General features: G+C 37.4%; 1 protein-coding gene across 1 annotated transcript; it reads right to left on the bottom strand.

The window, feature by feature from the left end:
- LOC129228646 (zinc finger SWIM domain-containing protein 7-like) lies at positions 1–25189 on the bottom strand. The gene is made up of 5 exons (XM_054863329.1): positions 25102–25189; positions 23217–23238; positions 16382–16563; positions 16273–16295; positions 1–215 (listed from the first exon to the last, which is right to left on the bottom strand). Exons 1-5 carry the CDS (start codon positions 25187–25189, stop codon positions 99–101), a joined length of 432 nt encoding a protein of 143 aa, XP_054719304.1. The 3' UTR covers positions 1–98.
- Between the last annotated feature and the right edge of the window lie 1678 nt (positions 25190–26867).

Genomic DNA, 26867 nt, shown 5'->3' with positions numbered 1-26867 from the left:
TTTTGAATTTTATTACAGTTATATAAATGGTAAAACTACAAGAACATTGCACGAATATGTAAAAGATTTTTAAGTCAATGATACACAGTTTAACATCATCATGTACTCGTAGAAGAGTCTCCAAGCAACATCAAGGTAACTGTTTCATCGGAATATTGAAGTTCTTTACACAGACCCATAGCTCTGCATAACATAACTGCAAGCATGTGTTTGCACTACAAGAAAAAATTAACACTAGATGCAAAATTTTCAGTCATTTTTTTCAAATATGTTAAAGTAAAAATGAAAAAGAAAGAAACAGAGCGACATAGTTTAAAAATTCATAGTCAAGCAAAAAATTGTCGCATTATTATGTGGTTTGTGCTGTAATACTTCCTCGGGTTCAAGAATTGGCTGTGACATCGTTAAAAAAAAAGGGGGGGGGGGGGGGGGAGAAAAAAAACCCATTAATTTGAATTCCGAAAGTTTGAATTCAAATTATCTTTTTCGCGATTACGAGTTGCAACAGGACCCTACTCATTGGACTTATTGTTTCTAGACACGGCTCCTGTCCATATCCCCCCCCCCCCAAGCCTAGGCGGTTTCGTGTGAACAGTTCGTGTGTGTGTGTGTGTAGGCGCGCGAGCGTGTTGTGCTGGCTTGTATGTGTATGCACGTAGGCGTGTGTGTATGGGTGTAAAGGCGTGTTCATTGAGCTATAACACTAAGAGGAGAGAGAACTTCCCATTCTTCTACACTGAGGCTCACGGTCTGAATTTCGAGCGAGTTTGGCAAAACCAATTGTATTATAAAACATCTTGTTTAATGGCAAAAGACCGCTTCTTTTGCCACAACGATTTGAACATATTAAGGATTTGAAAAATACACGGCAAAAGGCTTTACATGATAAAACTTGAGTTTGAATGTTAAAAGTGCGATTCTTTTGCCATACTCGCTTGGGCAAAAAACGGACCGATTAGTTCGCTTTCCTCTTTTAGTGTTAAGCTCAATGGGCGTGTTAGTGTGTGTATGTGTGAGCGTGCGCGCGTGTGTGTGTGTGAGAGAGAGAGTGCGCGCGTGTGTGAGAGCGTGTGTGTGTGTGTGTGTGGAGCGTGCCTGTGTCTGTGTGTGTGAGCGTGTGTGTGTGTGTGTGTGCGAGCGTGCGTATGTGTAGGACATGAACGCCTCCAACCAGGAGAAGCGGATTCCGGGAGACAATGGTCAGGACCAGAGGAGCCGCGCCTGCAGATGCCCCTGGTACAAGCTGAAAAAGGAACCAGTACGTCAAGGACGGTCAAGTAAGAACAATAAACAATCGTGATTGCTGAAAAAAAAGTATAAGTATAGGTAATTGCTGTATCGGACACTGTAAGAAAAACAAACCTCATGCGAGGTGTTTAATCATTTACGAACAGATGGCAAAGCCTTTCATTACCAGACTTTAAAACGTGTGTGCACTGTACGTTACTCGAACCACATCAAAAAAAAAAAAAAAAAAAACGGCACTCAAGTTCATCCCATATCCACAAACGGTAACACACCTTGAACCCTTCTAACGAAAGGAATTGCTTTTCAGTTTAATAAAATGATTAAACAAACCTCACGTGACGTTCGTTTTTCTTGCTGTGACGGTCCAGCGATTACGTATATTTACTTTCTTTTTTTTTTCCTTCTCTTGTTACGATGTCATACAAAATTATTGAACCTGTGAGAAGTATTACAGTAGACCCTCTTTTTACGCGCGGGTTGCGTTCCACGGAAAGTCGCGTAAATCGAGACCTAATACTAATGTTTAAATAGGGGTTTGGTTCCGTAGATAACAAAATACTTCATTCTACGATGATTAATGATATAATAAGTTTAATGTGTACTTATATCGACTTTTATGCATGACATGCATAAAGAAAACATAAATTAATTTCGTGTTCTGTTTATAAAGAGGAGCTGGCTATGATAGTCTTTTGGCAGTCATTAAGAATTTTTCTCTGTAATTCTTTGCAGAGCATTAACGCATTCATGATCACTTGCGTCATTTCTATGATAGAATCTTCCTTCACTAACTAATCAGAGAGATCATTTCTATTGTCTAGGAATGGCTCAAAATTTTCAATGTGAACGTTTTTGATTGTGCGTGAACGACGTCGGTATCCTCGTTGGTTCTGGCCTCCTTTGTCACTCCTAAAATGCTCTTCTTCCAGTGAGTTCTGAACTGTGTGAATTCAATAACTTTACTTCTGGAAACAGCTCTGGAACCAATCGCATAAAATGTCTCCAGTGGCCCAAGCTCGATTATCAGCACGCCAAAATGCAGTTGTTACGCGTAATCTGCAATCCTTAGGAGTTTGGATTTTGAAAGAGGGGAAAATTTTATGTTTGCATTGCTGCATCCGCGTAAAACTGAAACTCATTCGCGTAAAATAAAATAAAGGTGTCAAATCTTAAACCGCGTATAATCGAAACCGCGTAAAATGAATCCGCGTAAAACGAGGGCTACTGTATAGCGAAAGCCACATATTGATACGACAATTTGTTGCTTTTCTATGAATTTTTGAAATGTCTCAAGGACTTTTCGGGCACCCTGTATAACTCTAAGGGGCCATTCATTAATCACGTAAGGATGATTGTGTCATTTTCGCCCACCCCCATGTAAGCATGTAAGGGGAGTCAGCCTCGGGCTTCCTCCGAATCAGACGTGCTTCCACACGCTCCGCATTCCATTTGCCATAGCTACAGAAATATAGCAGCTAGAGAGTCATATTTTATACCAATTCAAAGATCTTGTTGAACCCTTCCCGTAGAGTAGCTGCACACGGATTTTGGACCATCCATTCATTTGCAATCCGTTAATTTCATCTTTGAACATGTCCCCGCCCTGTTTTAGCACATTGTCTGACTGAATAAAGAATTGGAAAACATCGCGGGCCACCTTGATCCACTTCCTGTCATCGCACCACCACGGACGACCTGTCAATGGAAAGCTTATTTTGCAAGCTCCAAGAGGATACTGGTTATTTTGCCCTAGCGCCAGGGGCCTAAACAGAAGGACACCTTAAATTATCGTTGAGACTACCCGGTTTTTGCAGCGCTAGAAACACCCCGTGCGACCTTCGACCCCGCCGTGCAAGCACCCCCGCTCCTGCAGGATCCCTCAACAGCGTAGGAGATGAATGCCAGGGGGACATTTAATGTAAACATCCAGCATCCACAGTGAACGCTCACGCCTCAGCGAACCCAACACCTTCCAGAGGACCACCCGCAGAGTATTTCTGCATTGCGTATCCAAGGGATCTTCCTCACAGTGCATCATTTACTTTCAGTGAACATTGTGTATTCTAAAGTGCCCAGAGTGTTAATCCATCTCACACTTCAGAGTCACCATATCAGACTTTTATGGACTTTCCCTCTCCGGCTGACTAGGGAACGTGCTCTAGTTGCCCCGCTACACATTCGTCATTCCTGCTATCATCACCTGAACTGTCGCTCACATGTGGGCTAATTACTGCTTTTCATCCAAGGAACTGTACGTATAAACATTTTAATAGTGATTTATCAACTATCTATGTACATTTTACTGGTTTTACGTAATTATTTTTCACTTTTGGAATTTATTATTATTATTTTTTTTATATATATATAATTTTTTTTTTATATATATATTTTAATTAACATTCGCTGTATACTGCAAAGTATATCTCCGTACATCTTACTTATTTTGCACAGTTACTTTTCACCAATGTGTTTTATTATACATATATATCTATATTTTAACATTTACTCCTTATAATTACCCTTTTTTTTTTGATTTAAGGTGCCTCAAGCAGAGCGACGCTAAAAAATTTTAAATGCATTATGCCTGGATTTCCATTGTTAATTAAATTATTGTAATTAATTTTTTATGCTATATTTTTATGCGTCTTAAAAATTCAAAAACTGTTGAAATGTCATGTAAATATTCATTTTACTCAGAATTAAGAGAGATTTCAGTACTCTTTTTTTTTTCCTTGGGCTAAATCATAATCTCAGGAATTATTAGCTTAAATAGTCTTGTCCAATTAGTATAAAAAATTAGAAGCTTATTGAATCCTATCAAGTAGACATTCATTCAGCTCAGATTTCAAGACAACATTTTTTTTTTTTTTGAAGTCACTCCTCTTTTTATTGATTAGCATCCGAAATATTCGTTAAATACTTATCGTTTAAATACGATGGAAAATACACACGAGGTCGTACAAAGGCATTCTCCCCCTCATTGGGTGTTACAGAAACTGGACTCTAAGATGACCTCCTTGAGTAAACTTCCTCACCCAACCTCCCCACCCCCCACTAACAGTACACCACCAACACCCTCACTCTCCTTGCAATCTTCAAATTCCAGATTTTAGTGAGATTTACATTGGTCCTTTTGAAGACCATTTTCATAAGACCACCCAACCCCCAATAAATTTCATAACATACGAAAACTCAGTAGACGATATATTGGATTTCTTTGACACCATTATCTCGGGCAAGGATCGAAACCGTCACATCTTCTTGAAGATTGGACTACGAGAGCAAGTCAAATCTGCCCTTTCGCTACTACGGTTTAAGCTTAAGGATAGCCAACAGAACCAATTAACTTCTTCCCCCACTGGAATTTTGCTCAACGATGCAAATCTTACTAATATTATATATGCGAAAGTTTGTCTGTATGGATGGATGTATGGATGTATGGATGGATGTATGGATGTTTGTTACTCTTTCACGCAAAAACTACTGAACGGATTTTGATGAAACTTTACAATAATATAGCTTATGCATCAGAATAACACATAGGGTAGTTTTCGTCCCGTTATGGGGGGCAAACCCCCCTTAGGGGGGGCAATAAAACACAATTTTTGTATAAATTCTCTAATATTGGGATGAATAAATACTTGCACATATTTACATTATATGTCCATCGAAAGCTCTGATTTTTCTGCTGAAGATGGCACCTGTTCGAAATTTCTAAGTAGAATAAAAAACGAGTTATGAGCTTTTTAGATCCATGTTCGAAGGCTTTCCTCAACTCAATACAGTATTTAGTGTATCATCTCAACTCCCTGTCGATAGCGACAATTGTTGTATTGTTGACTTTCTTTGCTTTTCGTGATTGTTCAAGGCTTTTCTCAAGTCAAATCTTGAAGTAAGATTTTTGCACAAGATTGGCAAATAATACATGATTTGGCTGATGATTTTCCATTTAAACGGAACTTTAAAGTAATTAATGGTTTTTATTATTATTTATGCTAATTGAACACTTACTCATTATCCAAACAACCAGCAGATCGCCAAAATTTTTGCAGAAAGATTTCCGTAGCTGATGCATTTGGCAGTTTTTTTCAACGTCGCTGTTTTTGAAGCTGAAGACCACGTCATAATGTTTCTCAGCTTTCACCATGTAAACAAAATATCGCCAATCAAAGAATTTTCAAAAGACTTTTTTTACTGTGTTAAATAATCCAGCAACTAAATTAGGCAAATCCATAAACAGCACAAAAACTTCCATTAATTTTCCTTTTTGCACAATTTCAAACAATCACCAAATTTTATTACTTATTTTGGTAACATTTCGGATGAAACTGTTTAGCGCCATTTTATGGTGACCAAAAATGTCCCAGCATCTGGCGACGATATCTCTGTAACGAAAATTAATATCATATCGTTTTACAAAGTAAGGAAAGAATGGGGGAGCATCATCGAAGGTACCTCGAAACGACTTTCGCAAATTCGGTAAAATCGCACCAAGAGCCACAATGATTGAAATTTCCCGAAATAACTAAAGCAAGTCTAAGGGGATTACGAGCGCAGCTACTTTTTTTTAATCACTTCGTACTTCATTAGCCATACAGAGAAGGTTTTAGACTCCATGTTAAAAAAAAAAAGTATCAACAGATTAATCTTTTTAAACATGAGAAGATTAATTTCATGTTTTTTAAATTTGTATATGCTTAAATATAGTGCTTTCGTTTCTAAATCAATACTACTTTGTTTTTATACTTATTGCTATTTTAGTTTTATGGGTAAGGAAGAAACTCTATTTTTAATCACGTCAAAAAGATGTGTTTTAAATTCTTTTACTTAAAACAGAAAACAAAAGCAAGTAACGATTTTTTCTAATAATTATTACTGACCCAGGCAACGCCGGGTATTTTTGCTAGTTAATATATAAAGATACAAATAAGCTCAATATTAACTTAATTTTCACTGCATTGAATATTAGGAGGTCTCAATTCATATTTAAAATGTTAATAACAAGAACTTTATCATTTTGTGATAACAAAAATAATTTTTGACTTACAACAAAATATTACAACATAAGTACCAATTTTTTAAAGTTACCTGTATTACCAAAAAAATAAAATAAATAAATAAATCTTACTACTATTATATATGCGAAAGTTTGTCTGTATGGATGTGTGGATGTTTGTTACTCTTTCACGCAAAAACTACTGAATGGATTTTGATGAAACTTTACAATAATATACTTTATGCATCAGAATAACACATAGGGTAGTTTTCACCCCATTATGGGGGGGCAAAACCCCCCTATGGGGGGATAAAACCTAATTTTCGTATAAATTCTCTAATATGAGGATGAAAACAAAATTGCACATATTAACATTATATGTCCATCGAAAGCTCTGATTTTTCTGCTGAAGATGGCACCTGTTCCAAATATCTAAGTAGAATAAAAAACGAGTTATGAGCTTCTTAGTTCCATGTTCGAAGGCTTTAATAAACTCAATACAGTATTTAGTGTATCATCTCAACTCCCTGTCGATAGCGACAATTGTTGTATTGTTGACTATCTTTGCTTTTCGTGACTGTTCAAGGCTTTTCTCAAGTCAAATCTTGAAGTAAGATTTTTGCACAAGATTGGCAAATAATATATGATTTGGCTGATCATTTTCCATTTAAACGGAACTTTAATGTAATTAATGGTTTTTATTATTATTTATGCTGATGGAACACTTACTCATTATCCAATCAACCAGCAGATCGCCAAAATTTTTGCAGAAAGATTTCCGTAGCTGATGCATTTGGCAGTTTTTTTCAACGTCGCTGTTTTTGAAGCCGAGGACTACGTCATAATGTTTCTCAGCTTTCACCATGTAAACAAAATATCGCCAATCAAAGAATCTTTAAAAAACTTTTTTTACTGTGTTAAATAATCCAGCAACTAAATTAGGCAAATCCATAAACAGCACAAACACTTCCATTAATTTTCCTTTTTGCACAATTTCAAACAATCGTCAAATTTTACTACTTATTTTGGAAACATTTCGGATGAAACTCTTTAGCGCCATTTTATGGTGGCCAAAAGTATCTCAGCACCTGGCGATAATATCTTTGTAAGGAAAATTAATATCATATCGTTCTACAAAGTAAGGAAAGAAGGAGGGAGCGTCATCGAAGGTATCCCAAAACGATTCCCGCAAATTCGGTAAAATCGCACCAAGAGCACAGATTAATCTTTTTAAACATGAGAAGAATAATTTCATGTTTTGGAAATTTGTATATGCTTAAATATAGTGATTTCGTTTCTAAATCAATACTATTTTGTTCTTTATACTTATTGCTATTATACTTTTCTGGGTAAGGAAGAAACTCGATTTTTAATCGCGTCAAAAAGATGTGTTTTAAATTCTTTCACTTAAACCAGAAAACAAAAGCAATTAACGATTTTTTCTCATAATTATTACTGACCCAGGCAACGCCGGGTATTTTTGCTAGTAATGTCATAAACTTACAACCTGAGCTCAATTTGACTGAGAGTAATTCCCAGTGTGACCAACCAGAGATCACGTATACAACAGTTCGCACACAGACAGAGCTAATAGTTGATTCCCCCACCATCCTTTCGCCTTCTCCTCTCCAACCCGTTAAAAATCCTGCCTCTCCCCCCTTTAATGACCCCCCGTCCTATGCTTCGGCAGCCAAAAGAAATGTACACACCATGTTAGTGTACCCCACCGACCCCAATTGCACATCATCTAAAAACCTCAGGAAGCTCTTGGAGAATAACTTCGATCCATTGAAGGACGGTATCAAAGTCTCAAGGGTCAGGTACGTGGCTAAAGGGGGAGTGGCTATTGACCTGCCAACACAAAATGATCTTTCCTCTCTACAGGAGAACCTCGCAGAAGTCCCAGTCCTAAAGGACAAAATTAGCGTGCGAGCACCGAGACTCAGATTACCGAGAATAATCCTCTACGGTGTCACACCTGACTTTGACGGCCCAGTCCTACAAGATATTCTCTACAACGATTTTGACATTCCCGAACATGAGGAGGTCTCCCCGTGTTTTAAACTTTCAGGGAAAAACGGCACTAATAACTGGGTTTTCCAGTGTTCCCCAAGCGCCTACCACTTTATTATGTCCTCCCCCAAACTAAGCCTTTCCTGGCGGGTCATCAGCATCCGAGAATTCCTCGGAATTCGACGATGTTATGCCTGCCAGGGCTTTGGCCATGTCGCCTCGGACTGCAACAAGCAACGCAGTTGCTGCTATTGCTCTGAGGACCATAGCAATGAACCTTGCAATGCAACCCGACCATTTTGCACGAATTGCATCAATTCCAATGTAAGCAAACACACGAACTACTTTACCGATCACGCAGCAAACGACTCTAAGTGCCCTTTTTATTTGAATATTGTTAACAAAGTTAGATCCCAAACGAAATATGAATAAAACATATCAAAATGCAAACTCTGAGATTTCCCTTCCATCCACTAGATTGGCAAATTCTTCATCTTTCAACCACTTAAATCTAAAACAATTTTCAACAGTTTCCCCAAATTCATTCACCTCAGTCTCCGCTCCCTCTCTGAAGATTGTTCAGATAAACCTTCAAAGAGCGACTGCACCTACATCCTTACTTCAACAATTATTACCAGAACAAGAAATTCATGCATTCTTGGCTCAGGAACCATACTTGGTCAAGAAACAAATTTGCAATATCCCTTCCTCCTGGGGCCGAGTCTTGTCAACCAGTGGTCGTGCGGCAATTTTCCTACCCACAGATAAACTTAAAACTATAAGTGCCTTCCAGTCATATGACTTTGTGGCAGTAAAGGTCTCAATGGACACCTCCCCCTTCATTTTGCTTTCAGCATACTCGTCCCCGGCCGAACCAATCGAAGAACTTCTTCTCGAGCTTTCGAGTTTCATTAACTCAATAAATCTCATCCCCATCCTCATCGGAGGGGACTTCAACGCCCCTTCTAGAACTTTCGGTTATTCCAGAGACGGGGCAAGGGGAGAGGCCGTCCTTGATTTTGCCGCTACTTTGAATTTAAACATGTTGAACTCTCCCCACTCCCCTCCCACCTTTCAAACAGCACATGGTCATGGTTGGCCAGACCTAACCTTTTCCAAAAATATTTGCAGCAACATTAGCTGGGATGTCAGCAATATCATATCAGCAAGTGATCATAATTATATTTTTATTAATATCGACAGCTCTTTTTCAACCTCACGGTTCATCCGCTATAAAACTTTATATACTACTATACCATTTGAAAAACTGCTCAAAGTTAAACTGCCACCAATAATTGCCCTACTTCCAACCCTGACCACATTTGATGATCTTGATCGATTCACAACAGCTCTCACACTCACTATACAGGACTGTGCAGAGCTAACTTTCAAGAAGAAAAATTTCGCCACACCTTCACCGGCAAAATGGTGGCATACAGGTTTGACTGTTCCAAAAAAGTGTGTCACTGCTGCGAGACGCCGTCTCCAGCGCAACAGGGGTTCCTCACTGGAGAATCAGTTCAAAGTCATTTACAAAAAAGCACTAGCCAAATACAAACGAGCAATACGCCAAGCTAAAACCTCTTCCTGGAAAACCTTCTGCACACACAGCAAAAATGTGTTTGGCAAACCCTACAAAATCTGCTTCGGCAAAGCTTTCTCCCCAACTTATATGCATCAATCATCCGCCACTACTGATACCGAAGATTCTTTTTGTCAAAAGATCCTGAACCATTTTTACCCAGAAAACCAACCAGATCCTCCAGTCGATCCCCCTGTCCCACCCTCAACCTACACTCCTTTTACGAGGGAGGAGGTTGAACATGCAGTTCAGCTCCTCCCTCGCAAGAAAGCACCAGGTAAAGATGGCCTGGACTACATTATATGGACTGCTATTCATCGCACCTTCCCCAATTTCCTTAAAGACTACTTCAACGCCTGCCAAGCACTAGGAACTTTTCCAAAACCTCTCAAAGAGGGAGTATTGATACTTTTCCTGAAAGCAGGTAAGGATCCTTCCCTCTTTACCTCCTTTAGGCCAATAATTCTTCTGCCAGTGCTTTCAAAAATCTTTGAAAGAATCTCACTTTTCCGTCTCCAAAGCCACCTCTCCCTTAACAACCTCCACCACCCAAACCAATTTGGCTTCGTCCCGCGGCGTTCCGTTAATCATGCCTTGGCCGCACTATTTGCAAAAATAGAGGAAGGAATTGCAAGAGGGCATCAAATGGTGCTCATCTCCCTGGACATTGTTTCAGCTTTTGACAATCTTCCATGGGATAAGATCATGTATTACCTCGCCGATTCCCACTGCGATGAGGGCATTTTAAATATATATCGCAGTTTCCTCTCTCACAGAAAAATTTTCATTCAAACAAGCACAGGCTCATGCTCTATCCAACAGAAAAAAGGTTGTCCGTAAGGTTCCTGTAGCGGACCGGAACTGTGGAATCTCGTCGTGGCTTCACTACTTCGAATTCCATGGCCAGATCACACCCACGTGCAGGCCTTTGCGGACGACATTGCAATTCTCGTTTCAACAAGACGCACGCATGATCTGCAAACCTTTGCGCGCGACACTCTTTCACTAGTCAACACCTGGCTGCTCGTGCATGGCCTGACTGCTTCCAATTCCAAATCAGCATATATGCACCTTAAAGTCCCAAGGAATCTCAAAAGAGCCCCCACTCTTCTAATGGGAGACTTCCACATCATCAGAAAAAATAACTTAAAATATTTGGGGGTGGTACTCGACAATCGCCTAAAATGGACGGCTCACCTCGACTACCTAAAAACTAAATCAGTAACACTCCTTAGCAAATTTCAAAGATTAGCGGGGGGTAATTGGGGCATCAGTTTTCATCAAAGACGTCTACTTTACAAGGCGGTGGTCGAATCCTCCCTCATGCATGCAGCTGGCCTATGGGGCAATTATCTAGGAGTACGTCTCGTAAATAAAATCCATTCTATCCAACGCCGTTTCCTTCTTGTTCTTACAGGTGCATATTCCACAACCTCACATCAAGCCCTTTACATACTATCTGGGATCCCCCCTTTGGAACTACTAATAAGGCAACATATGTGGTCCTTCAACATTCTAATCAAACAAAAACCAATTCATCTTGACGGAATCGAATTCCAAAGTACGCTCTTTGAAACTGACGCTCCAAAATGGTTCAAATGCTCCTACGAACAACTCGTAGACACTAGCTTCATCCATACTGAAGAGATCCATCCAAACCAACTTTTACCACGCAGAATCTACACAGATGGTTCAAAAACCATGACTGGTGTGGGCTCCGCGTTTGTTTCCTTTTCGGGTAACACAATTACAAGTTCCTCTTCGGTGAGACTTCGGGAGGGAAACTCTGTCTTCCAAGCAGAACTCTTGGCCATCAAAAATGCAATTGCTTATACGCAAAGCCTTCCTCAATACCCGTTCCAAATTTTCTCTGACAGCCTATCATCTCTATTGGCCCTCAAAAATTCTTTTAGCAAAAATCAATTAGTCCAAAAAATTCAAAAACAGGTACTCAGCTCTACTAAAAATTTTAACATCTTTTGGGTTAAAGGCCATTCAAACAACAGAGGGAATGACGAAGCTGATCGTCTTGCCAAATTAGCGGCAGACACTACCGGACTTCAGGAAGACGCGAGTGTCCCATACCCCGCGTCACACCTCAAGAGGCTATTAACGACTCAGCTTTGTATGGATTGGCAATACCGATGGGACAACGCGGAGACGAGCAGAGGATTGCACGATATGCTACCAACAATCAAGCTCTACCCGCGCGTCTCACACCGTTGCCACACCATTTTCTCAACAGGTCACGGCCCATTTCCTTCATATTTGAATAGATTTAACATTATCGACTCTCCTCTCTGCTCTTGCGGAGAAATAGGGGACAGCCTCCATTACATCTTTGACTGCCCACTGACAGAAGCCCACCATCTCCGCTGTCCTCCGGGCACATCCCATCAACAACGCCTGAAGCAGGCACTTAAACTGCGGCATAGCACCGCGCGTCTTAACGCAATCTTCCATTCTTTATCAACCGATGGTTACCTGTACCAGAGCTCAATCTAATTTCTTTTACCCATGCATTTTTATTTACCCACAGCTTTAGTATCTAATGGTTGCCTCTTTAGACATTCTGTCCTTCTGCATGTCTCCTATTACATTGTACAATCTAATGATTGTTGGCTTTGTTTTTGGTGAATGTAGCTGAGTGTATTGTCTGTTTGTGTCACTTTGTTGATTTGCTACCACTATTCAATGGTGTATAGCTGAGTACCCTGTGTAATGTGTGTATATATATATATCTATATCTATATGTATGTTTGTATATGTGTGTGTATGTTTTATTATTATTATTATTATTATTATTATTATTATTAATCTTTATGTGAGTTTAAAATTGTGTAAGCAAAATTCCTGTCTGTCGGAATATGATTTCATGTATTGCATGCATTATGTACGACATATACAATGTATCAACTCACCGATTAACACAGCTGTCTCCAGGGCCCCATCCAACCGTTTAAACCACACATAGTGGTAGGTACGGGGGACCCTGGAGTGTTATGTTATGTAAGCATGTAAGGGTACGTAAAATTTTTCAAATCCCTCCCCCCTGTTCTTACGTAGTATTCCATTTTGTTTTTCAAAACAATAAAATATTATTAGAAAAGGATTAGTTGCACAAAAGCTCGCAGTTTGATGTAAATCAAAGATTTTTATTTTTCAACAGATTTATTGCTATCAAGTAGATATTACTATTATATTATTGGATAAATATCTAAATCTGTGGAATACCATTTATCAGTAGTTAAAAGTAAGTTTTTAAATAATATTTAAATATATCAGTTAAACAATCGACATACCAATAACCCTATTAAATAATAATCAACTAGTTTCAAATTAATTTTAAAGAAAATAAATTAAAACAGTTTAAAACGAGATCAATTCAGATCACATCTAGTTCTAGACAATATTTTTCCGACATTTTTTTGTATATGACGTTAAAACCTAAAAAAACCTAACTTTAATTAAAAATAAAAGATTCCATACCATAGGGAGATTCCTTTATTATATTTTACACTATTCATTCTTTGTAAAAGATGTAAAAAACAGTTCATCCTAATACGTTTTTCACCTTCCAGACGCAAACGAAATGTAATCCCTGCCAAACCAGTTGACTGCACGATTTCTAATATAAAATATCGACTTGAAAATTATTACGTAAGAGTGGGCTTGACCCCCCTCCCTCCCCTAATGTAAGGGTATGTAGAGATTTATTTTTCCAACCCGCATTCCTCTCGGCAACATTACGTAATTAATGAATGATTAATGAAATAAAAATTGGCTTTTTCAGAAGTAGAATTTTGGAATTGGTATTATGTCCGTTTCCTTTGAAAAGGATGGATTTACTTTCTGATAATATTCAAGGTGGCCCAGAATGATGTCATGCTTTCAGGGGGCGGGGATTCGTGACATTGTGAGTTTGTGACATGGGGGAAGAGAAGGGATTACAAGAGGAACATCATACATTTTGTTTATAAAAACCCGTTTTACAAACAATTTTGTGCAACAATATATTTATGAAATATAGCATGACCAGTTGCAGGGAGAGGGGGGTAAGGTGAAGAATGACTCTAGCCGCGTTCACAACACACTTTTCGACCCGGTAAATCTCCGCTCTGGGCGGTCATTCCAAGCTCGTCAGTTTGCGAGATCGAGATTTTCGCTTACGTGATCGGTTGTGACGTAGAAATGTCGCAAAGTAGCATTTTAATCTATTCGAACCTAGCCGCAAGCTAAGTTCGAATAGATTAAAATGCTACTTTGCGACATTTCTACGTCACAACCGATCACGTAAGCGAAAATCTCGATCTCGCAAGCTGACGAGCTTGGAATGACCGCCCTGGCTCCGCAAAAAAACCGATTGACAAATTCCCCGTTTCCATGTAAAAAGAGGTTTTCCATTGTGCCACAGAAAGTCGTTTTTACCCAGCATCCTTTAGCGGCTAGTAGATGAACTTGTTTCGCGTTATGCATTCTGGGTTAAAATTCCGTTTTGCCTCCCAGAAGTAAGAAGGAGGAGAAAAAATCCACATATACCCCGCAAATAACCAGAATGCGGTGAAAAGCAGGTTTTTTCCGGGGTCGAAAGTTGTCCATGGAAACGACCCTACTTAGTGCCAAAGAGAGAGGGGTCAAATATATTGATAAAAGTGTGACATCATTTAAAAATAGTCCCAAGTTAAAATCTGACACGTTAGTTTTGCACGAAGGGATAAAACGCCGCTAGACAAGACAAGTGGTTGATGTAGCAGCTCAGTTATCAAATTCTAGATATAAATACGATAAGTGGTGTTTAAATACCACTTTAGAAATTTTGGTTTTACACGAAAGCTTGTACAATAACCGAGGAACTATTGTGAGGCTCTGAGAAGTGGAGTTCCGACTCTGACAATGTTTACCTCTGTTTCGGAAAATAGGGCGGGGTAATTTGCGCTTAACTGAGTGGAGAAACTTTCTTAGTAGTTCTTCAAAAATATTCCAACTAAAATTCGAGTCAATAACACTTCTATTTTTCACTAAATTCCACTAAAACAGGTAAACATAGTCAAGGCCACAGCTCAACTAACCAGAGCTGCACTATACAAACCTATTTTTCCCCTGTTAACATCTGAAAGGGAAGCGCTTCAACTCGGACGAATAACTTAAGGACAAGGTAACTTAAAATTAATAATTTAAATTAACGGTACGTTCAGGTAAGGGTAACTTAAGGACACTGTGAAGGACTGGATCTCGTCACAGCCACAGAAATTCCGGGGACAAGGAATTCTTCGATTAGTTAATCAGTGGGGTCGTGATGTTGAATAAAGTCTACATTTAGACCCGCACAGTATCGTATGATACCGTTTCATTTGAACACCCCTTGTAGCATGAACAAAAATAGAGTCGTGGGGTCTTCAAACAATGAACACTTGATCAAAGAATGCATAAAGCTCACTACTAAAGTTTGATTTGGTCAGTAGGGTCTCTCAGCTTACACTTGTTTTCTTACAAATCGATAAATAGAGCAATAATCTGAAGTCTTTTTTTTCTTCTTCTTACTTATCTCTCTGTTCTGAATCAGATCAGATCCATGAGGTTGTTCGCCTTAATCAACTTCAAGACAGAAAAAGGTCTCTTCAGTAGATCCTCGCGTACCAAACCAACACAAAAAATCAGATGCTGTGCAGTGCTCTTCAGGTGACATTTGGTGCAAATTGGGAAAGTCCCATTACCATGGGAAAATCTGAGGGTTTTCAGATGACCTGAGCTCAGGCGAGTCAAAGCAGTTTGATCCCTCCTGTCACCCTCAAATCCAAGGGAAGCACCAGGACCCTCGCAAAAATACCATGGATGCTCAGGAGGACATCTCCAAGAGCTGTTTATAGTAGCCTTATATCTGGAGTATAGTTCAAGGTACGTCAGAGGATCTCCACTATTCTGAGTCATAATAGAGCCCTCTTTCGCCAGTCCATCCGCATTATCGTTATATCTCAAATTCACATGAGATGGAATCCATCGTAAACGGAGGTCACAAGAAGCAGACAGACTCTTGAGTTTTTTAACAATTCTTATTCCATTTTGATCTGCAATGAATCTGAGGTCTAAAAATATAAATGCTATAGGTTTCATCTTGTCCGGCATTGTCATACCTATTGGTATTCGTTGTAATGAGAATTCATTGGTATTAGACTCAATTTCAACTAAGCAAAAAATTCTACTTGAAATCACAGAGCACCTGCAGCACTTTGGTAAAAGAATATATCGCTCATTAAATAGCCCCTCATTCTTCCAAATTCAGAATTCAAAGCAACTCCAAGTTTAAAATTGATTACATATTATTTGACAAAAATGTTAAACAAATTCACGACTAATGTAGAAAAGATGAAACTAATAAAATACTTTTGAACTATTCTTAAATTTAAATGGATAACGTAACAAACAAAGCACTTACCAGAATATAGCGTTTTCTTAAAACTAAAAAAAAAAGAAAATATATAAGTCAAACACAGGAAGAGGTAAGGTTACCCTCAGCTGTTGAGAGAAAATTAAAGAAATCTCACCTTGGAAATTAAATGCTGGACAAGTGCAAAAGTTGCTATTCTTCAAACAAATAAAAAATTCGTTGTTATTCCTCTGAATCCGATAGAGTTCTCTACCACTAGGTGACTGAATATGTGCAATGCAGTGACGATCAATCAGATCCAACGCTTGTATTGCCGTATTGTCAAATAGAAATAGCAGCCTGGGATTGCAAATGAATTTAATGCCATCAAAACATAAAATAAACAAAAGAAGTTGGAAAAATACATATCACGTATTACAACCCAAATTCAAAATAATAGAATAATTCCCACTCTTTGGGAAAAAGTTTATTTTAACCAAATACAAGTGAAAATTAGGTATTTAAATGAACGTACCACCTTTCTTAGGCCTAAAAGTGTGCATTTCATTTCAAATATACTCAATTAAAAATAATCTTAGAATTATCCAAAAGTTTATAGTAATAAAGATATACATTGAGTCAAAAAATTAGAATATTCAAATTAAAGGGGGCAAAAGCACTAAGAAACAATATCAATACTAGAATGCGTCATTTTTTACTTGATTACGTGCTTTAATCCTTTCTCACACGAATTCTACCACCTGTTTACATTAATCGTTTCTGACACTGTTTCCATACCCTCTTCAATGCGGCAATGAGCTCAATTTTGTTGGCGGGCACCATGGCTTCAACCGCTTTCTTTAGATTTGACGGTATCACAAATTCTTGATCGTATTGAGATTGGTAGAGTTGCTTGACCTGTTTCATACCGAAGTTCCTCTTTCTGTTTAAAATCTATGAGTCGATTTAGAGATGTGACACGGAGTAGAATCTTCCCGAAAGATAAAATGTGTCAATAGATGTGTAACTACTGTGCCTCAGATGAAGTATCATGCAGTATTATTCAAAAACAGCGTTATTCAAGCATTGTATTATTTCAAGATATACATATAACTTCCCGATTCCAGCAGTCCTCATGCACCCACAAACCAAGAAGGATGTCAAAGTGGAGAGAACATCTTACACAAGATTTCTCATGCACTTTTCATTTTAAACGCCGAACCCGAACACTTTTTTTTGTTTACAGATATTTAAAAAAAAGATTCATCACTGAATATAATACTTTTCAAATCTTAATGCCCCTGTTTGAGCTTCTCTTTGCTTCAGGAGAGTGGTGCACATTTCTGCTTCATGTTTATCTTTGGCCTTACTTCGTAGATCCGCAATTGAAACTGCAGTTTATGCAACCGTCCAAGTATAGTTGGTGTGGATAACTATCCATTCTGTCCAACACTTATGGACGTAAGAAGCATTTTTCAACGATTATTTCGGACAATTTACTTTAATTTAGGTTCATCTCTGCCAGGTGTTACAATTTTTCTACCTCGTTTACTTGGGTTACTTTTTAGTTGGTCAGTCCTTCTATATTCCTTTAAAATCATACATACCGTAGATTGTAAAACGTTCATTTGAATTGAATTGGAGTTTTTTTCTAACTTTAAGAAATGATACAATATGTAACTTCGTTTTTTTCCTATTTATCACCTTTGACGACCCATTTCGAGCAATAAAAAGCTTTTAAAAGTGCGTAAAATAATCCGGGCGCCAAGCTCCATACTTGTGACAAACAAAAAGCTAACAGGTATGCAAATATTTTCGCTACTATTTAAAATTAACATTGAACGAATAGATTATTCTAATTTTTTGAACCATATAAAAAATTTATCTATTTTTTCAATGTGTTAGTGATCTATAAATTGTTAAAATAATATCTGAAAATTTGTTTAAATTAATTTACCCATTTATGAATAACTAGTTTGTCTTTTTAATTTGCATGCGTTCATTTTTCCCCGACTATGGGGCAAGTTTTGTTCAAACAGTTCTGATATTCTATTATTTTGAATTTGGATTATATAAAATGATTACCTAGAAAGTGTATTCGCAGAAGCTTAGGGGGTATTCATTTATTATGTAAGGATGATTTTTGAAATTTTTGACCCCCTCCCCCATGTAAGGGTACGTAAGATTTTTCAAACCCCTCCCCCTATTGTTACGCAAGATTCCATTTCGTTTTTCAAAAAAAAAAATAAAGCAACGAATCTTACATCACTGGAATCGTAATTAAAGATTAAAGTCACTATTATTAAATTAAACCTTTTTGTGAAGAAATATTTACTTAACAGTTGGAATCTAAACTGATTTTTTTTTCAACATTTTTTTTTTGTATATGATGCAACTAATTAAAAATAAAACGTGCTATACATAGTGCGATTTTTTAATTACATTTTACACTATTCATTCTTAGAAAAGTAAAAAAATAATAAATAAAAACAGCTCATCAAAATACGTTTTTCCCCCTTCCAGACGCAAATGAAATATGATCCCTGCCAAACCACGTGACCGCGCGACTTCTAATGTAAAATATCGACTTGGAAAATATTACGTAAGAATGGGTTTGAACCCCCCCCCCCGGCCAAAAATACGGGTATGTAGAGATATGAGCCCCCTCCCTCTCTGGATCCTTACGCAATTAATCAATGGCCCTTTACTCTTTTACCTCACTTGTTTGTTATGAAATAATCTCATCTTCAATTTTAACAAAATACAAGTCGTAATTTGAACAGAAAATCATTTACTATTTCGATGAAACTGTTTCTGAAAATACAATGGTGGTAAAAAAAATTGCATCACCCGCGCCGCAAAGGAGAGGAGTATCATCCCGACTGCATTCAACACACAGTCAAGCATCCCGTATCCCAGATGATTTGGGGATGTATTTCTGATCAAGGAGTTGGTGGGCTTCACTTTGTGCAAGAAACAGTAAACGCTCAGGTGTATATTGGCATTTTGGAGGAGAAATTGCTTCCTACTATCCGGGATCCCTTTATTTCAGTTCCGAACGTCATTTTCCAGGATGATTCTGCTCCGTGCCATAGGGCAAAACTGGTAAGTAACAATTTAAAAACCTTTATCCTGCCATTAGACTTAAATTGACATGGGGTTAAGTCATTCTTTTTTTCTAAACTCACACGCAGGTTCAGAAATGGAAAAATGAGCATGGGAGCAGCAGTTAGTCTTGGCCCGGAAACAGCCCCGATCTACGTACACAATTATCGGATTCCTACTGTTAAATGTTTATTTCATAAGTTTTGCAGAACTTCACATACATTCATCGTTAATCGGTCGATCAAAACATCTCACATAATCCCATTGTTGTGAAAATGCGAGGGTGATGCAAGTTTTTTCACCAGCACTGTACACTATATCACCAAAAGTATTGGGACAATTTCAAAAACTTACATTTTTACAGATTTCGCGAGAAATAAGAGACCAATTGCTCTGTAACTTTCGTCACATGAAAAGTATGATCCAGCTGTCATTTTGCAATAGAAGTTAAATTTCCATCATTTAGGGGATGAGCAACAAATGGATGAAAACCAAAAAGTTTTTGAATCATCCTTCATTGTAAATAGCAGTGAATAAGTTTTAACTTTCAGCATTTAGTTTACTTACTGCGTACAATAATTTTATTCATTTTCGTGAAAGTATCGCTTATATTCACGAAGATATCAGCATTTCTTTCAGAAACATCAATTTTCATAGCATATTTTTGACTCATAACTAGCAGAAGTTTCCGCCCAGGCTAACCAAACTTTCAGAAAACTTGACAGCATACACGAGAAGCACTAAAATTTGATATTAAAATATTGAAAATTTGATGAAATACGAACGTTTTAAGCAATAAATTTTTCACTGCGCATGTGCGAAAGATAGCAATTTATAACCTTAACAATTCAAAACCGAAGTAAATCCCCAAACTCCTGAAAAAATCCCAGTTCAATATCATAAAAATTTAGAAAGATATCAACAGTCCCGGATCTATAAATTTTGGGCACCCTGCAACAAAATATGTAGGGGCTTCTCCCCATTGCCAGCAGTGTACACTTGCAACGTTAAAAGGTCTCACTGCTAGGTTTTTTCGATTTATTTTTTAATTTCTCGGGTCGTTGGGTCCTTTAAAGAACCCCCCCCCCCCCCCGCATTGCGGGATCTGCGATCTAATAAGTCAAATTTCAATAATTCTTAAATACAGCGGCTCACAAAAGTGTTCGTACACCTACGACTTTCAATGAAATAGACCATTATCCATTGGTTAGAATTAATATTTCAGAATAGGTATTTTATTATAAGATCTATGATCTATTTATAACAAAACTACATGAAAATTTTTAATAAAACATTGAAAAATAATTTTTAAAAAGTCAAAAACCAAAAATTGCCGGAAATTTTATTTCACAAAAATCTTCGTACACTTTAAAAAAATGTCAAAAAATTAGTAAATAATCTAACTTTTTACAAAGTTATTATTTAGTAGAATATCATGCAGTATCAACAACAACTTTTAAACGTCTGGGAATAGATTTCATTGTTTTTTCTTTCATTTTTTGTGCAATTTCTGAGTAAGTGTTCAGCCGCACTTCGAGTCTTACTGTTTCTAGTTCGTTTTTCGTTTTAATGGTGTATTTTCGCAATCTAGCTACCATATATCTCCAAATATGTTCCATTAAGTTTAAATCTGGCGATTGAGGAGATATTTCTAAGCTTAAGGACAACTTTTGAGGCACCAAACGCAAACGTGTGCTTCTTATCGTTATCCTGAAAAAAAAAAGAAAAAAAAAAAAAAAAAGTTGTTTCCGATTACCAAATTTTGGGCTAATAGTTTAAAATTGTTTTTTAAAATATTTAAATGAACAGCATGATTCATTATTTCATCAAAAAAATCCAAATTTCCAAGCTCTGATGCTGTAATGCACCCTCACACTAAAACACATTCACCGTCCTGATTAATTGATCCAACTAGGTTCTTAAGATTAAATTCCTAATTTTTTCTTCTATTTACAATTATGCAACAATTTAACCCAAATCGTTGAATTTATTTTCATCTATAAGTAAGACGTTGTTCCAAAACGTTTTGAGCTTATTTATCATCGAAATTACGACGGAAAGCGTAAGCTTACTGTTTTTCGCACGTACAAGAAAATTTCTGTGGGAAGAGGTCCCATTAAATCCAGCTAATCAGAGAACTTGTCAAACAATTTAAGGTTAAAATTAAACGTAAAATGTTTCATTCAATTCTGCAGAAACTTTTTCAGCACTCAAATGTGTATTTTTCATAATTTTTTTAACTGTTAACCTCCCATCACGCATTGTTAACTTTGCCGGTTGACCTTTTCTTACCTTGTTTTCGGTCCGATTCTTTATCAAGCACTTCACTATAGAATGGTATAAATTACCTAATTTAGAGACATTTCAAACCAATTTATGGCTACTGTAAGGGGAAAAAAGTCAAAATTTCGAATTGTGTTTGTTGTTTTCTACGCATACCTGCCATTTTAAAATAAGCAGAATGTTAGGGAATAAATAGACAAAAAAAAAAATAAATAAATAAAAAAAAATAATAATAATGGCAAATGACTTTACAGTGTCATTACAATGCAAAAATAATAAAAAACCCACATATGATAATTTGAATCACGAATTTATTCGGAAATATTTCAGTATACGATGACTTTTGTGGCGTATTTCTTCTTTTTCTCTTCGTTTTTTGACAAATTTCAAAAATAAAATCTGGCAATATTTTGAAAAAAACTGCTGGGTTTTTTTCAGAAGGGCATAGGAATGGTGTGAAAAAAAATTGGACTTCATATTCGATTCAGTTTTGCGTTATTTTGGTTTTACTACAAAATTTCAAGGTGTACAAACACTTTTGGGAGCCACTGTAGGCGACGAATCGTAAAGGGTCTTCCCAAATTTGCAACACTTGCCTACAATCGTTCAGCATGATTTATAATACAAACAGATTATTTGCAATTCCTCACGTTTTTTTCTTTCTTAAAAAAACAAACAAACTGTCAAACATTCTTAATGCTAAAAACTAAAATAGTGTACGTCTCTTCTTTACCTCTCATTTTCCTGTTTAAGCACGTCATACTGACATACTAAGTTTTCCCACCGAATAGAATATTCTGCTTAGTCGAATGATAAGGGAACCGCTAATGTTCATTAAGCGGGTTCAACGATGTATAAAACCGGGGCAGTCGCGAAAGTAGCGGCCTCGATAAAACTCACTCATAACATCAAAGAATTATGTCAAAATATGCAATCATTCCATCAGAATCAAACAGCCAAAAAATGAGCATTTAGATCTCTTCATGGGAAGCATTATCCCCCAAAAAAGGTTGTTGCTAAAGTCAGATGTCGCATGCACCGAGAAGAGATAAAATGGAGGAAGTGAAGACTTTCATTCGTGAAGTAAAGACCCCGAGTCACATGATAGATTTTGAAGCAAAGCATTGGAAGAAATCAGATTTCTTTCGCTTGTTTCACGCAAAACGTGCCAACCATTCGTCGTTGTTGAGCCACGTGACTTGGGGTCTTTGGGTCAGCTTTTGCTAAGTCAATGACTGGACTTGCTAATTCCATTTTAATTCCTGCTCTAAGGTCGCACGTACTCCAGTTGCCATGGTTTAGCCTGATATTATGGCTTGAAGTTAGTTGCAGAAGAATTTATAGCACGGGTGGTTTCTAACAACAAATTCAGATTGGATCAAGCTATTCAAACATTTAAGAGTTCTGAAAATGCTGAAAAGTTTTCGGATCATTTGCTGTCGTCACTTTTTAGTAACGTAATTCAAATTTCTGTTCATAAATTTTCTAAACGGAATCTTCTCTTAAAAAAAACAAAAGAAAAAGAAAAAAAGGAAGAAAGAAAGAAAAGAAAAGAAAAACAATTGGTAAAAAAAGAACGGAAGGAAAAGGGTAAAATAAAAAGAGAAAAGCAGAAAAAAACTTACTTCATCACAATGCTCTCGGACACTGCAAAAGAAAAAAAAGCCATAAATCAGTATTTAGCAAATTAACATTTCAATATAAAATTTCAATTGCACAAAAAGCATTCTACGACAAGTGGTCTAATTTTTTCAAACTGTCTCCCTTCGATCAGTTCCATTTTTGATTAAGTTAAACAGACTTGCACCCATGACTTTGCAAATCACATATGGCAATAATATGCAAGCATATATTCCTTGCTGAGTTCTGTCAAGAGCAAAGGCGGCTGGTGCACTAAAAAGTGTGTCTGTGGGGAGGGGGGTGGCAAAGGAGGATCGGGGGGGGGGGGGGCAAGTTAGAGGGACGGTGACACTTGAAATTGACTTTTGGTTCAATTTAGCAGTTGAATTTTAGCACCGTTGGTGACAGATGGCCACAGTAGACTCCCTCCTTCCATTCCAAAGCTTCATTTTCATTTTTAAGGAATAATAACACCAGAAAAACACACACACACACACACTCATTTAATCGATTTTTCTTTCTTTAAATACGCGAATCGACCAGTTTCATCATGTTTCCATAGATAGTTAATTTTGAGCTCAGAATCGTGGAGAGGCAAAGCCCCTTGACTTTTGAAAGTGAGGGGGCAGTTGCGTTGCCCCCCCCCCCCCCACCGTACGAGCTGGAGCCACTTATGGTCAAGAGTTTACATGCACGCAGCACAAAAGTTAATGGGCTTAAATTCACAAAAATGGAGGAATGCATAAAGTACTCGAAGTTCCCAAAATTTCTGCGTTCTATCACAAAGAAATTTTTACAAGCTTATCCAAAAATATAAGTTATTTTGCTTCACAAAGCTGTCCCGACATTTTAGAACCTTGATTAATTCCGATCCTTTGGGTTTGGATCTAGGAAGTTGAAAATGTGCATTTGTTGGTTTCAAAAGCATGGGTACAACTTGGTGAAATTTCATCGAAAGTGGAGTTGGTTACGTGGGAAACACGAGGCCAGTTGACATGGAATGACTCAACTCACACAGTTAAAACAGAATAAATCTAATATTTTGATGTCAATTTAGATTTTCAGAACATTTTTTTAAAACACTTATATTTGAGTTACATATGCATTTAAAATATTCCTTAAACATTTTTTTAGTAATCACAGCATCATGAGTTCTTTTGGAAAATCAACTTTCTATTTGGCCATCTAGACCAGTGGTCTAGACATTCCACTAGCTTCTTTCTGAAGGAGGAAGCTGATCTACCAGCTGACAACCATTAGCAATAATTTCCCTAATTCCAATTTTCACACCCCAACTCTTTTTTGACGATTATTCAACTAACATAAACTGCACATTTACAATCCCCCCCCCCCCCTTCCGAGGAAGTTGAAGTTGCCCACACAGTCGAATTTCCTTAAAATATGCCCTGCTGCATAGAGTGTGGTTTTCAAATTGTTCGAGGTTTCGTAGTGTGTTTTTGCGAATCACGGCATAGCATTTACACTTATTTTTGAATAGCAATGAAAAATATAAATAGGGGAAAGTGGGGTAAAACCGGGACCCTAGGGTTTGCAGGCTTCCAGAATTCAGTTTTAAGCATAAAGGAACAAAATTTTGCAAAAGTATGCACTACTTATCTATTAAATGCAACCACAGTTTCAAAAACATAAGTGCTTTTTTTTTATTCTGATTATTTCATTGGTAAAAAAAAATCATTTTACCCGACTTTGCCCCACTAGTGGGGTAAAACCGGGTAGACGTGTTATTGCTATGGGAAAATAAATGTTTTAAAAGTTTCCACAAAATTCAAGTTTTATTCAGTGACATATGTTAACTATTGTCATAAAATAATAGAATAAGTATAAAAGGACACATATAGATGAGTTGTCAGTAAATTTAATTGTCTTTACCTTTAATTTCTTGATGTAATATAAGGCCTATGGACACAAGTCGCAAGTAAAATAGTTGCCTTTCTCTTCGCCCCAGAGCAGCTCTCATGGCTCAACGACGACCCCGTTTTGCCCCTCTGTTAGTGCCCAGTTTTGCCCCACACGTACAGTTTTCATAAAAAATGCTGTCATATGACTATGCAGAACGCTACAGACAATTACTTAGAATGATAATGAAGATAATTAAATACAAAGAGAGCTACATACCTTTACCGTTGCAGAAACAGAAACGTAGTATAATTGGTCTAGTTTTGTTCAAAAATTTTAAATAAAACCACCCAAAAGGAATTTTCTTCACAGAAAGGAAAGAACAGAGTCTATTGCGTTCTAATTTAATGGCCGCTTCTTCTTCATCAAGGTGGAAGGTAGTTCCTCTCTTGTCCACGCGATTGCAGCGTTTACAGAGGCTAGAAGGGGGTACCGGGGTTTGCTCCCGATTTCTCGGTTTTACCCCACTTTCCCCTACTTTGTTTTTCTTACTTTGACGACCTGTCATTTTTCTGAAAGGGCGATAAGTTCCAATCTCATCTTCTGTATGGCTCCTTAAAACCTTAAACTGAAATACCTCCTTGAGTTTTGGTCACACAAATGTTAAGTTTTTTGTGTCTCCGTATAAAAAGTTAAATTTTGTATTTTTTGACCCATTTTTATTTTTGCTTCGAACTTTCAATATCTTAACTCTGCATCTGATTTTGAACATTTTTGCAAATGGAAGTTTTCATTTAGGACAAACGGTTTTAAAAATAAAGGTCTTGCAGGTTTATCTATCACTACGACTAGAGTGAAGTATTTTTTTCATCTATTGAACCTAACTCCTATTTTAACACAAATATCTTATCAATTATGCGGCATTTCCGTGGAACGTAACACCCGCGTGAAACGAGGGTCTACTATTTCACTTATGGCACAAATCTAGTGCAACAGAATCACTGCTCTTCCACACTTCTCATGATCCGCTTCTTCAAGGCCGTATCCGGAATTTTTTTTCGGGAGGGGCCCGGATTAGCACATTGCCCTAACGCACACACATATAGTATATATAGACACACCAAACGCATAAAAATGTTAACATAGAAGACTTTTTGTCTCGATTTTTAATGATTCTACTGTTTGGGCTGTTGTTATTTTAATTTCATATTATTTTTCTTATTCACCTTGTAGTGGTAAGGATAACAAGAGAGTGTCTCTTTAAGTCGGATGTAGAACATCCATAATTTCAGGGGATCCGGGGGTTTTCCCCCGAGAAATTTTTGAAAAAAAAAATCTGTATTTTGAGACCTTATATTAGGTAATTGAGACTACAAAAATATGGAAAAAATATCACAAAAATGATCTTGAAAATTATGCTACAAAAACGCGAGAATCGTGATTTTTGCATTTTTTACTCAGGATGTATCAAGGAGCTGAATTTGGCACATCTTGGTAACAAGATACACGCCTAATCGGAAACTAGGGTCCCAGCCTTTGGGGAGTTCCCGGCTCGAAATCAGTACAGTGTAAGTTTTATAAGAGTTTTAGGGGGAGGAGGGCAGGGTCGTGCATAGAGGGGAGAAGGGACACCTGTTGGCCCGGGCCCGAGCTTAAATGGGGCCCAATATTTTTAAACCTAGGGTTGAAAATATGGGTAAACAATATGGAGGGGGCCTAAAAAAAGCATTTGTGACAGCCCCAAAATTTCTATGCACGCCTCTGGAGGAGGAAGTGCACAGAAGTCAGTTTGGTAGACT

This window comes from Uloborus diversus, chromosome 8 (assembly GCF_026930045.1).
Source record: "Uloborus diversus isolate 005 chromosome 8, Udiv.v.3.1, whole genome shotgun sequence".
NCBI classification, from domain to species: Eukaryota; Metazoa; Arthropoda; class Arachnida; order Araneae; family Uloboridae; genus Uloborus; species Uloborus diversus.
Note: the sequence above shows the minus strand (reverse complement) of the source record. Positions and strands in the feature narration are given on the sequence as shown.

What these genes read in the sequence shown, in the direction of transcription:
- LOC129228646 (XM_054863329.1), bottom strand. Translation starts at nt 25,189, where the DNA reads ATGAGAGCTGCTCTGGGGCGAAGAGAAAGGCAACTATTTTACTTGCGA. An exon ending in TCCAGCATTTAATTTCCAAG is followed by an intron (nt 16,296 to 16,381) that starts GTGAGATTTCTT and finishes TTTTTTTTTTAG; the next exon opens with TTTTAAGAAAACGCTATATT. An exon ending in TAAGAAAACGCTATATTCTG is followed by an intron (nt 216 to 16,272) that starts GTAAGTGCTTTG and finishes TTTTTCTTGTAG; the next exon opens with TGCAAACACATGCTTGCAGT.